The sequence below is a fragment of the Oncorhynchus masou genome, chromosome 16 (genome assembly GCF_036934945.1).
Source record: "Oncorhynchus masou masou isolate Uvic2021 chromosome 16, UVic_Omas_1.1, whole genome shotgun sequence".
Classification (NCBI taxonomy): domain Eukaryota; kingdom Metazoa; phylum Chordata; class Actinopteri; order Salmoniformes; family Salmonidae; genus Oncorhynchus; species Oncorhynchus masou.
The window spans coordinates 45,465,006-45,477,410 of NC_088227.1; the positions used below are offsets into that span (position 1 = coordinate 45,465,006).

At 44.2% G+C, this 12,405-nt stretch overlaps 1 protein-coding gene across 3 annotated transcripts in view; it reads left to right on the top strand.

Annotated features, from left to right (window-relative positions):
- The first annotated feature begins 924 nt into the window (after positions 1–924).
- Positions 925–12,405, top strand: part of slc2a12 (solute carrier family 2 member 12) — a 31,074-nt gene continuing 19,593 nt past the window's right edge. For 2 of the 3 annotated variants that reach the window (XM_064991771.1, XM_064991770.1), the window contains exons 1-2: positions 925–1,176; positions 7,228–7,375. In XM_064991771.1, the coding sequence (XP_064847843.1) occupies positions 7,240–7,375 (136 nt within the window). In that variant the 5' untranslated portion in view covers positions 925–1,176; positions 7,228–7,239. The remainder of the gene's footprint in view (positions 1,177–7,227; positions 7,376–12,405) is intronic. The other variant, XM_064991768.1, reaches the window with a different exon arrangement.

Here is a 12,405-nt window from a genome sequence, read left to right on the forward strand (position 1 = left end):
GCATCCGTTGTGAATCACGTTCAGTTGGGGACCTTTATTTTGAAGGCGAACCGCAAATTCCACTATTGTGTTCTAATCCTTATTGGAGCCAGCTTCACACCGGTCCATGACTTCGTGTATGTGATCGGGGATTTCTATTGGAGAATACATTATTTTTTGTGTGCGCATATCTTCAGATTAGATTACAGAGTTTTAATAGTCACATGTACAAGGTTACAGATGTAATTACAGGGTACAGTGACATTTCTTGAGAGCTGAGCTGCAACAACGCTGGACAAAGTGAAATAAAACAATAATAGATCATATTAATATATACATATTAACAAGTGTGCAGTGATAAACGTTCATTGGGGGGGGGGCGGCAGAGTAAACATAGTCTTTGTTATTAGGCTTTTGATTTTATAACGAAAATATTACATTTGCAAAAGTGCATGAACTCTTATCTGCTGTTATTATGTCATACAACTATAGACAAGCAATGTCCTGTACTTGATGTGACTGATTTCCACACACCAACAAGCTCTTCTATAGAGACCTCTGATCACGTGATGTTTTCTACACATCTGTGATTTTGTGGACTGGCATACAGGAAGGTGGGTTGATAATTACACAATAAGAAGTTCAACCAGTTGACTTGGTTTGGACACAGTTTTACCGCACCGTGCATAGACATCATTAAAAACTTCTAGTTTAGTTTTTATATTTGGTTGAGTTGTCAACTAACGTGAATTAAACGTGCAAATCAACAAAACACGGAACCATGTAATTGGATTTATATATATTTTTTAAATGGGGTAAAAAAAAATAAGACAATTCGTTTACCTCGATATTTTTTTGCCAATCCAATACATAGTCGTCATCACGTAGATTCGTGTTATTATGACGTGGCAAAAACGTTGATTCAACACGTTTTTTTTGCCGGGTGGGACGTTATTTGGGCTCGTACGGAAATCCAAGGGCAAGCCTGCAGTTTTTCTATTGGTGTGTTATAAACATGGAGGCGGATCTTGCCCGAGCACCTCTGGTCAAAAACAAGTAACGTGTACTGTACCAACTGGAGGACGAGCTGAGTTGTTTTAAAAAATACTACTCATTTACTATTATTTAAAAATGAGGAGAATTACTGCTACAAATGGACGGGTTTAGATAGCATTCAGGGCGCCCTATGTTGATCCGGTAAGTGATTAATACTGCGAGTCAATCAATCATCAGATTCAGATTTGAATCAATATCTCAATTAGTTCATACCCCGTGCACATCGACTCGGTACTAGGACCACGTGTATATATCTACGTTATAATTACTCAGTACTTATTGTATGATTACGTGTTATTACCTATTATTTCTCTTATTTTCTTTCTCTCTGCGTTTCTGGGAAGAGCCCGTCAGTAAGCATTTCACTGTTAGTCTACACCTGTTGTTTACCAAGCATGTGACGAATAAAATGAGGTTTGATGTCATCCCGAGTCGAGACGTGTAGTCCAGGGAAGCCTAATGTTTTGGAACGGGACTGTACTCGTTTACTCTCGTCTATCCTCTTCAAAAGATATGTGGAACGTCTTGTCAACAACCGCAGCCGAAGTTAGGCACTGGCCCGGATAGTTTCTTTTGAAGGAGATCTTGAGTATGTTGCCCAGACAGAGCAGTAAGAGGTAAAGTAGACTGGTGTCGAGACCAGTGTGTTGTGAACAACAACAGCGTGAGCAACAATAGTGGAATCAGCGTTTCGCCTTAAAAAAAAAAAGTCCCTCTGTGGAACTGATGCGAACGGATAAAATGGTGTAATCATGCCACAATTGTATTTGATAATACTAAACTATATTGGAATGGTATTATATAAATGCAACAAAATACAATAATTAGTTAATTTGACACAAACATTTAAAAAATTGTTGAAATCACACTGGGCCTTTAACAGTGGGAAATCACCTCACAACTCAGTCTATTGTGCCTATTCCTTACATTCATATCGCAATGTACAACCTTCCCTATGGATCTTGGGTCCATGAAATGGGCAATCAGCCCACTCACTGACCCCCGCAGATCACAATTCTAAAGACACAACTATGACCTGTCGTGGTTCTTATTGTGGAACTTTAACTGTGGGAAAAGCTACAATAAGAGCTACAACCCTTCAGGTTTATTCTGTGGAGAGGTCTGCTACTGGCTACTGCCAGCGTATACTGTAAATATAATCACCCCATTACTGGTCCGTCTATAACCCGCTAGACACATTTTCTGTCAGTTTTAATCGATGTTGTACACATTTGCGGTTAACAGCTGAAATGCAGTATACAGACAAAATGCAAAAAATGAGATTTAGATGGGAGAAAATGAAGTGCGATCAAGGCCGTCTCTAGTCCCAAATAACCATCCTATAACCTGTAATAACATCATGTAACCATTAATAACATCCCTGTAATCTATAATACCATCATGTAACCATTAATAACAACCCTGTAACCTATAATAACATCATGTAATCATTAATAACCACCCTGTAACCTATAATAACATCATGTAATCATTAGTAACATCCCTGTAACCTATAGTAACATCCCTGTAACCTATAGTAACATCCCTGTAACCTATAGTAACATCCCTGTAACCTATAGTAACATCCCTGTAACCATCCTGTAACCTATAGTAACATCCCTGTAACCTATAGTAACCATCCTGTAACCTATTCCCTATATAGTGCACTACTTTAGACCAGAGACATTACACTACTTTAGACCAGAGCCCTATTCCCTATATAGTGCAGTACTTTAGACCAGAGCCCAATTCCCTATATTGTGAACTACTTTAGACCAGAGCCCTATTCCCTATATAGTGCACTACTTTAGACCAGAGCCCTATTCCCTATATTGTGAACTACTTTAGACCAGAGCCCTATTCCCTATATAGTGCACTACTTTAGACCAGAGCTCTATTCCCTATATAGTGCACTACTTTCGACCAGAGCCCTATTCCCTATATAGTACACTACTTTAGACCAGAGCCCTATTCCCTATATAGTACACCTCTTTAGACCAGAGCCCTATTCCCTATATAGTGCACTACTTTAGACCAGAGCCCTATTCCCTATATAGTACACTACTTTAGACCAGAGCCCTATTCCCTATATAGTGCACTACTTTAGACCAGAGCCCTATTCCCTATATAGTACACCTCTTTAGACCAGAACCCAATTCCCTATATTGTGAACTACTTTAGACCAGAGCCCTATTCCCTATATAGTGCACTACTTTAGACCAGAGCCCTATTCCCTATATTGTGAACTACTTTAGACCAGAGCCCTATTCCCTATATAGTGCACTACTTTAGACCAGAGCTCTATTCCCTATATAGTGCACTACTTTCGACCAGAGCCCTATTCCCTATATAGTACACTACTTTAGACCAGAGCCCTATTCCCTATATAGTACACCTCTTTAGACCAGAGCCCTATTCCCTATATAGTGCACTACTTTAGACCAGAGCCCTATTCCCTATATAGTACACTACTTTAGACCAGAGCCCTATTCCCTATATAGTACACTACTTTAGACCAGAGCCCTATTCCCTATATAGTACACTACTTTAGACCAGAGCCCTATTCCCTATATAGTACACCTCTTTAGACCAGAGTCCTATTCCCTATATAGTGCACAACTTTAGACCAGAGCCCTATTCCCTATATAGTACACTACTTTAGACCAGAGCCCTATTCCCTATATAGTGCACTACTTTAGACCAGAGCCCTATTCCCTATATAGTACACCTCTTTAGACCAGAGCCCTATTCCCTATATAGTACACTACTTTAGACCAGAGCCCTATTCCCTATATAGTGCACTACTTTAGACCAGAGCCCTATTCCCTATATAGTGCACTACTTTAGACCAGAGCCCTATTCCCTATATAGTACACTACTTTAGACCAGAGCCCTATTCCCTATATAGTACACTACTTTAGACCAGAGCCCTATTCCCTATATAGTGCACTACTTTAGACCAGAGCCCTATTCCCTATATAGTGCACTACTTTAGACCAGAGCCCTATTCCCTATATAGTACACTACTTTAGACCAGAGCCCTATTCCCTATATAGTGCACTACTTTAGACCAGAGCCCTATTCCCTATATAGTACACTACTTTAGACCAGAGCCCTATTCCCTATATAGTACACTACTTTAGACCAGAGCCCTATTCCCTATATAGTGCACTACTTTAGACCAGAGCCATTACACTACTTTAGACCAGAGCCCTATTCCCTATATAGTGCACTACTTTAGACCAGAGCCCTATTCCCTATATAGAACACTACTTTAGACCAGAGCCCTATTCCCTATATAGTACACTACTTTAGACCAGAGCCCTATTCCCTATATAGTACACTACTTTAGACCAGAGCCCTATTCCCTATATAGTACACTACTTTAGACCAGAGCCCTATTCCCTATATAGTACACTACTTTAGACCAGAGCCCTATTCCCTATATAGTGCACTACTTTAGACCAGAGCCCTATTCCCTATATAGTACACTACTTTAGACCAGAGCCCTATTCCCTATATAGTACACTACTTTAGACCAGAGCCCTATTCCCTATATAAAACACTACTTTAGACCAGAGCCCTATTCCCTATATAGTACACTACTTTAGACCAGAGCCCTATTCCCTATAGAGTACACTACTTTAGACCAGAACGCTATTCCCTATATAGTACACTACTTTAGACCAGAGCCCTATTCCCTATATAGTACACTACTTTAGACCAGAACGCTATTCCCTATATAGTACACTACTTTAGACCAGAACGCTATTCCCTATATAGTACACTACTTTAGACCAGAGCCCTATTCCCTATATAGTACACTACTTTAGACCAGAACGCTATTCCCTATATAGTACACTACTTTAGACCAGAGCCCTATTCCCTATATAGTACACTACTTTAGACCAGAGCCCTATTCCCTATATAGTGCACTACTTTAGACCAGAGCCCTATTCCCTATATAGTGCACTACTTTAGACCAGAGCCCTATTCCCTATATAGTACACTACTTTAGACCAGAGCCCTATTCCCTATATAGTACACTACTTTAGACCAGAACGCTATTCCCTATATAGTATACTACTTTAGACCAGAGCCCTATTCCCTATATAGTACACTACTTTAGACCAGAGCCCTATTCCCTATATAGTGCACTACTTTAGACCAGAGCCCTATTCCCTATATAGTGCACTACTTTAGACCAGAGCCCTATTCCCTATATAGTGCACTACTTTAGTTCTGGATGGCCCGATAACTAGCAGCATTGACAACAAACTGCCATGTTGTGAATCGTGTGGCTCATTTCAGCTCATCTGATCTTGTTCTTGATACCATGTCTTGTTTTTAAATCAAATCAAAATGTATTTGTCACATACACATGGTTAGCAGATGTTAATGCGAGTGTAGCGAAATGCTTGTGAAATGCTTGCGAAATGCTTATGAAATGCTTGTGAAATACTTGCGAAATGCTTGTGAAATACTTGTGAAATGCTTGCGAAATACATGTGAAATGCTTGTGAAATGCTTGCGGAATGCTTGTGAAATGCTTGTGGAATGCTTGCGGAATGCTTGCGAAATGCTTGTGAAATGCTTGTGGAATGCTTGCGGAATGCTTGTGAAATGCTTGTGAAATGCTTGTGAAATGCTTGCGGAATGCTTGCGGAATGCTTGCGGAATGCTTGCGGAATGCTTGTGAAATGCTTGTGAAATGCTTGCGGAATGCTTGTGAAATGCTTGTGAAATGCTTCGAGGTTATGTCACGTCATTTACTTATGTAAATGAGTTATTTCTGTATTTAATTTTCAATAATTCTAAGAACCTGTTTTCACTTTGTCATTATGGGGAATTGTGATGTCATTATGGGGTATTGTGATGTCATTATGGGGATTTGTGATGTCGTTATCGGAATTGTGTGTAGAATCCCTTTTGAATTCAGGCTGTAACACAACAGAATGTGGAATAAGTCCAGGGGGGGCTGAATACTTTCTTGAAGGCTCTGTTTATAGTTAATGCCCGTAATCGTCTTCTTCAGCCTGAAGGCTGTAGTTCTGTAAATATACGATTGATAGCAAAATAAAAATAAAATAAATTGTTGTGCCTGTGTAGCAGATGCAGATTTCTGAAACTCAATACTCAGCCTGAAGTGACACCCCTTGTGTAAATTAAGGCCTTTTTCAGTGGCGCAAGGGTTGGAACTCCTGAGTTGGAACTCCTGAGTTGGAACTCCTGAGTTGGAACTCTTGATGGTTGGAACTCCTGAGTTGGAACTCCTGAGTTGGAACTCTTGATGGTTGGAACTCCTGAGTTGGAACTCCTGAGTTGGAACTCTTGATGGTTGGAACTCCTGAGTTGGAACTCTTGATGGTTGGAACTCTTGATGGTTGGAACTCTTGAATTGGAACTCTTGATGGTTGGAACTCTTGATGGTTGGAACTCTTGATGGTTGGAACTCCTGAGTTGGAACTCTTGATGGTTGGAACTCTTGATGGTTGGAACTCTTGATGGTTGGAACTCTTGATGGTTGGAACTCTTGATGGTTGGAACTCTTGAATTGGAACTCTTGATGGTTGTAACTCTTGATGGTTAGAACTCTTGATGGTTGGAACTCCTGAGTTGGAACTCTTGATGGTTAGAACTCTTGATGGTTGGAACTCCTGAGTTGGAACTCTTGATGGTTAGAACTCTTGATGGTTGGAACTCCTGAGTTGGAACTCTTGATGGTTAGAACTCTTGATGGTTAGAACTCTTGATGGTTAGAACTCTTGATGGTTGGAACTCCTGAGTTGGAACTCTTGATGGTTAGAACTCTTGATGGTTGGAACTCTTGAATTGGAACTCTTGATGGTTGTAACTCTTGATGGTTAGAACTCTTGATGGTTGGAACTCTTGATGGTTGGAACTCTTGATGGTTGGAACTCTTGAATTGGAACTCTTGATGGTTGGAACTCTTGATGGTTGGAACTCTTGATGGTTGGAACTCTTGAGTTGGAACTCTTGATGGTTGGAACTCTTGATGGTTGGAACTCTTGAGTTGGAACTCTTGATGGTTGGAACTCTTGAGGAGGGCGGCATTATGAGTTGGGAGATGGACGTCACGCTGTAGAACCACATCTGTCTATTGATGACGATGATGATGAGATGTTATATGTTCATCCTCCTCTCCTCTTTCCAACCTTCCCCCGACCCCAGAGTCAGTAGGTGATGAATCCCCCAGCTGAGATGTCCCCTCCCACCGCCCCTGTCGCCACAGAGACACGGAGCATGACCTCTGACCCGTCCCACCTCGGAACTCTGGGAAGTAATATCCGCCTGAAGGCAGCCACACCTAAGAGCACAGGTACTGAGTCACACACACACACACACACACACACACACACACACACACACACACACACACACACACACACACACACACACACACACACACACACACACACACACACACACACACACACACACACACACACACACTCCCACCCGTAGCTGCTGTACCGGTACCCCCTGTATATAGCCTCCACATTGACTCTGTACCGGTACCCCCTGTATATAGCCTCCACATTGACTCTGTACCGTAATACCCTGTATATAGCCTCCACATTGACTCTGTACCGGTACCCCCTGTATATAGCCTCCACATTGACTCTGTACCGGTACCCCCTGTATATAGTCTCCACATTGACTCTGTACCGGTACCCCCTGTATATAGCCTCCACATTGACTCTGTACCGGTACCCCCTGTATATAGCCTCCACATTGACTCTGTAGTGGTACCACCTGTATATAGTCTCCACATTGACTCTGTACCGGTACCCCCTGTATATAGCCTCCACACTGACTCTGTACCGGTGCTCCCTGTATATAGCCTCCACATTGACTCTGTACCAGTACCCCCTGTATATAGCCTCCACACTGACTCTGTACCGGTGCTCCCTGTATATAGCCTCCACATTGACTCTGTACCAGTACCCCCTGTATATAGCCTCCACATTGACTCTGTACCGGTACCCCCTGTATATAGCCTCCACATTGACTCTGTACCGTAATACCCTGTATATAGCCTCCACATTGACTCTGTACCGGTACCCCCTGTATATAGCCTCCACATTGACTCTGTACCGGTACCTCCTGTATATAGCCTCCACATTGACTCTGTACCAGTACCCCCTGTATATAGCCTCCACATTGACTCTGTACCGGTACCCCCTGTATATAGCCTCCACATTGACTCTGTACCGGTACCCCCTGTATATAGCCTCCACATTGACTCTGTACCAGTACCCCCTGTATATAGCCTCCACATTGACTCTGTACCGGTACCCCCTGTATATAGCCTCCACATTGACTCTGTACCGGTACCCCCTGTATATAGCCTCCACATTGACTCTGTACCAGTACCCCCTGTATATAGCCTCCACATTGACTCTGTACCAGTACCCCCTGTATATAGCCTCCACATTGACTCTGTACCAGTACCCCCTGTATATAGCCTCCACATTGACTCTGTACCAGTACCCCCTGTATATAGCCTCCACATTGACTCTGTACCGTAACACCCTGTATATAGCCTCCACATTGACTCTGTACCGGTACCCCCTGTATATAGCCTCCACACTGACTCTGTACCGGTGCTCCCTGTATATAGCCTCCACATTGACTCTGTACCGGTGCTCCCTGTATATAGCCTCCACATTGACTCTGTACCGGTACCCCCTGTATATAGCCTCCACATTGACTCTGTACCGGTGCTCCCTGTATATAGCCTCCACATTGACTCTGTACCGGTACCCCCTGTATATAGCCTCCACATTGACTCTGTACCAGTACCCCCTGTATATAGCCTCCACATTGACTCTGTACCGGTGCTCCCTGTATATAGCCTCCACATTGACTCTGTACCAGTACCCCCTGTATATAGCCTCCACATTGACTCTGTACCGGTGCTCCCTGTATATAGCCTCCACATTGACTCTGTACCGGTGCTCCCTGTATATAGCCTCCACATTGACTCTGTACCGGCACCCCCTGTATATAGCCTCCACATTGACTCTGTACCAGTACCCCCTGTATATAGCCTCCACATTGACTCTGTACCGGTACCCCCTGTATATAGCCTCCACATTGACTCTGTACCGGTACCCCCTGTATATAGCCTCCACATTGACTCTGTACCAGTACCCCCTGTATATAGCCTCCACATTGACTCTGTACCAGTACCCCCTGTATATAGCCTCCACATTGACTCTGTACCAGTACCCCCTGTATATAGCCTCCACATTGACTCTGTACCAGTACCCCCTGTATATAGCCTCCACATTGACTCTGTACCGTAACACCCTGTATATAGCCTCCACATTGACTCTGTACCGGTACCCCCTGTATATAGCCTCCACACTGACTCTGTACCGGTGCTCCCTGTATATAGCCTCCACATTGACTCTGTACCGGTGCTCCCTGTATATAGCCTCCACATTGACTCTGTACCGGTACCCCCTGTATATAGCCTCCACATTGACTCTGTACCGGTGCTCCCTGTATATAGCCTCCACATTGACTCTGTACCGGTACCCCCTGTATATAGCCTCCACATTGACTCTGTACCAGTACCCCCTGTATATAGCCTCCACATTGACTCTGTACCGGTGCTCCCTGTATATAGCCTCCACATTGACTCTGTACCAGTACCCCCTGTATATAGCCTCCACATTGACTCTGTACCGGTGCTCCCTGTATATAGCCTCCACATTGACTCTGTACCGGTGCTCCCTGTATATAGCCTCCACATTGACTCTGTACCGGCACCCCCTGTATATAGCCTCCACATTGACTTTGTACCAGTACCCCCTGTATATATCCTTGCTATTGTTATTTCACTGTGAGGTCTACTACACCTGTTGTATTCAGCATTTCACTGTAAGGTCTACTACACCTGTTGTATTCAGCATTTCACTGTAAGGTCTACTACACCTGTTGTATTCAGCATTTCACTGTAAGGTCTACTACACCTGTTGTATTCAGCATTTCACTGTAAGGTCTACTACACCTGTTGTATTCAGCATTTCACTGTAAGGTCTACTACACCTGTTGTATTCAGCATTTCACTGTAAGGTCTACTACACCTGTTGTATTCAGCATTTCACTGTAAGGTCTACTACACAAAAAATGATCATGTGCAAATATTGTACAATCCAGGTGTGCAAAGCTCTTAGAGACTTACCCAGAAAGAGTCACAGCTGTAATCGCTCTTAGAGACTTACCCAGAAAGACTCACGGCTGTAATCGCTCTTAGAGACTTACCCAGAAAGACTCACAGCTGTAATCGCTCTTAGAGGCTTACCCAGAAAGCCCCACAGCTGTAATCGCTCTTAGAGACATACCCAGAAAGCCCCACAGCTGTAATCGCTCTTAGAGACATACCCAGAAAGACTCACAGCTGTAATCGCTCTTAGAGACTTACCCAGAAAGACTCACAGCTGTAATCGCTCTTAGAGACTTACCCAGAAAGACTCACAGCTGTAATCACTCTTAGAGACTTACCCAGAAAGACTCACAGCTGTAATCACTCTTAGAGACTTACCCAGAAAGACTCACAGCTGTAATCGCTCTTAGAGACTTACCCAGAAAGACTCACAGCTGTAATCACTCTTAGAGACTTACACAGAAAGACTCACAGCTGTAATCACTCTTAGAGACTTACCCAGAAAGACTTTGTTGTGCAAATGGAAATGTACCAGAAAGACTCACGGCTGTAATCACTGCCAAAGGTGATTCTAACATGTATTGACTCAGGGGTGTGAATATTTTGTGTAGACTGTTGATGAAAAATAACAATTTAATCCATTTTAATCCCACTTGTCAACACATTGTGGGTGTAAAGTACTTTATGAAGGCTCTGTTTAACAATACCATGCTAAACTATCTTTATGTGCTCTGTTTAACAATACCATGCTAAACTATCTTTATGTGCTCTGTTTAACAATACCATGCTAAACTATGAAGTCTGATTAACAAATTAAATACACAGAAATATCACTATGTGGTTTCTATGGTAGTGTGTGTGTGTGTGTGTGCGTGCGTGCGTGCGTGCTTGCTTACGGCCTGTTAAACCTTCCCCTACTGTGTCGGTAAGACGGCTTTAGTCCAGGAATCTGGGGAGGGGAATTTTAACATGAATTAACACATGAAGAGGAATGTTCCAGAATAACCTTTTCCAAGCCATATCAAACCTGTTCCCAGGTCCCCCAGACATGTCAAACCTCTCCTCAGGTCCCCCAGACATGTCAAACCTCTCCTCAGGACCTCCAGACATGTCAAACCTCTCCCCAGGACCTCCAGACATGTCAAACCTCTCCTCAGGTCCCCCAGACATGTCAAACCTCTCCTCAGGTCCCCCAGACATGTCAAACCTCTCCTCAGGTCCCCCAGACATGTCAAACCTCTCCTCAGATCCCCCAGACATGTCAAACCTCTCCTCAGGTCCCCCAGACATGTCAAACCTCTCCTCAGGTCCCCCAGACATGTCAAACCTCTCCTCAGGTCCCCCAGTCAGGTCCCCCAGACTTGTCAAACCTCTCCTCAGGTCCCCCAGACATGTCAAACCTCTCCTCAGGTCCCCCAGACATGTCAAACCTCTCCTCAGGTCCCCCAGACATGTCAAACCTCTCCTCAGGGCCCCCAGACATGTCAAACCTCTCCTCAGGTCCCCCAGACATGTCAAACCTCTCCTCAGGGCCCCCAGACATGTCAAACCTCTCCCCAGGACCTCCAGACATGTCAAACCTCTCCTCAGGTCCCCCAGACATGTCAAACCTCTCCTCAGGTCCCCCAGACATGTCAAACCTCTCCCCAGGTCCCCCAGACATGTCAAACCTCTCCTCAGGTCCCCCAGACATGTCAAACCTCTCCCCAGGACCTCCAGACATGTCAAACCTCTCCTCAGGTCCCCCAGACATGTCAAACCTGTCCTCAGGTCCCCCAGACATGTCAAACCTCTCCTCAGGTCCCCCAGACATGTCAAACCTCTCCTCAGGTCCCCCAGACATGTCAAACCTCTCCTCAGGTCCCCCAGACATGTCAAACCTCTCCTCAGGTCCCCAGACATGTCAAACCTCTCCTCAGGTCCCCCAGACATGTCAAACCTCTCCTCAGGTCCCCCAGACATGTCAAGCCTCTCCTCAGGTCTCCCAGACATGTCAAACCTCTCCTCAGGTCCCCCAGACATGTCAAACCTCTCCTCAGGTCCCCAGACATGTCAAACCTCTCCTCAGGTCCCCCAGACATGTCAAACCTCTCCTCAGGTCCCCCAGACATGTCAAACCTCTCCTCAGGTCCCCCAGACATGTCAAGCCTCTCCTCAGGTCTCCCAGACAT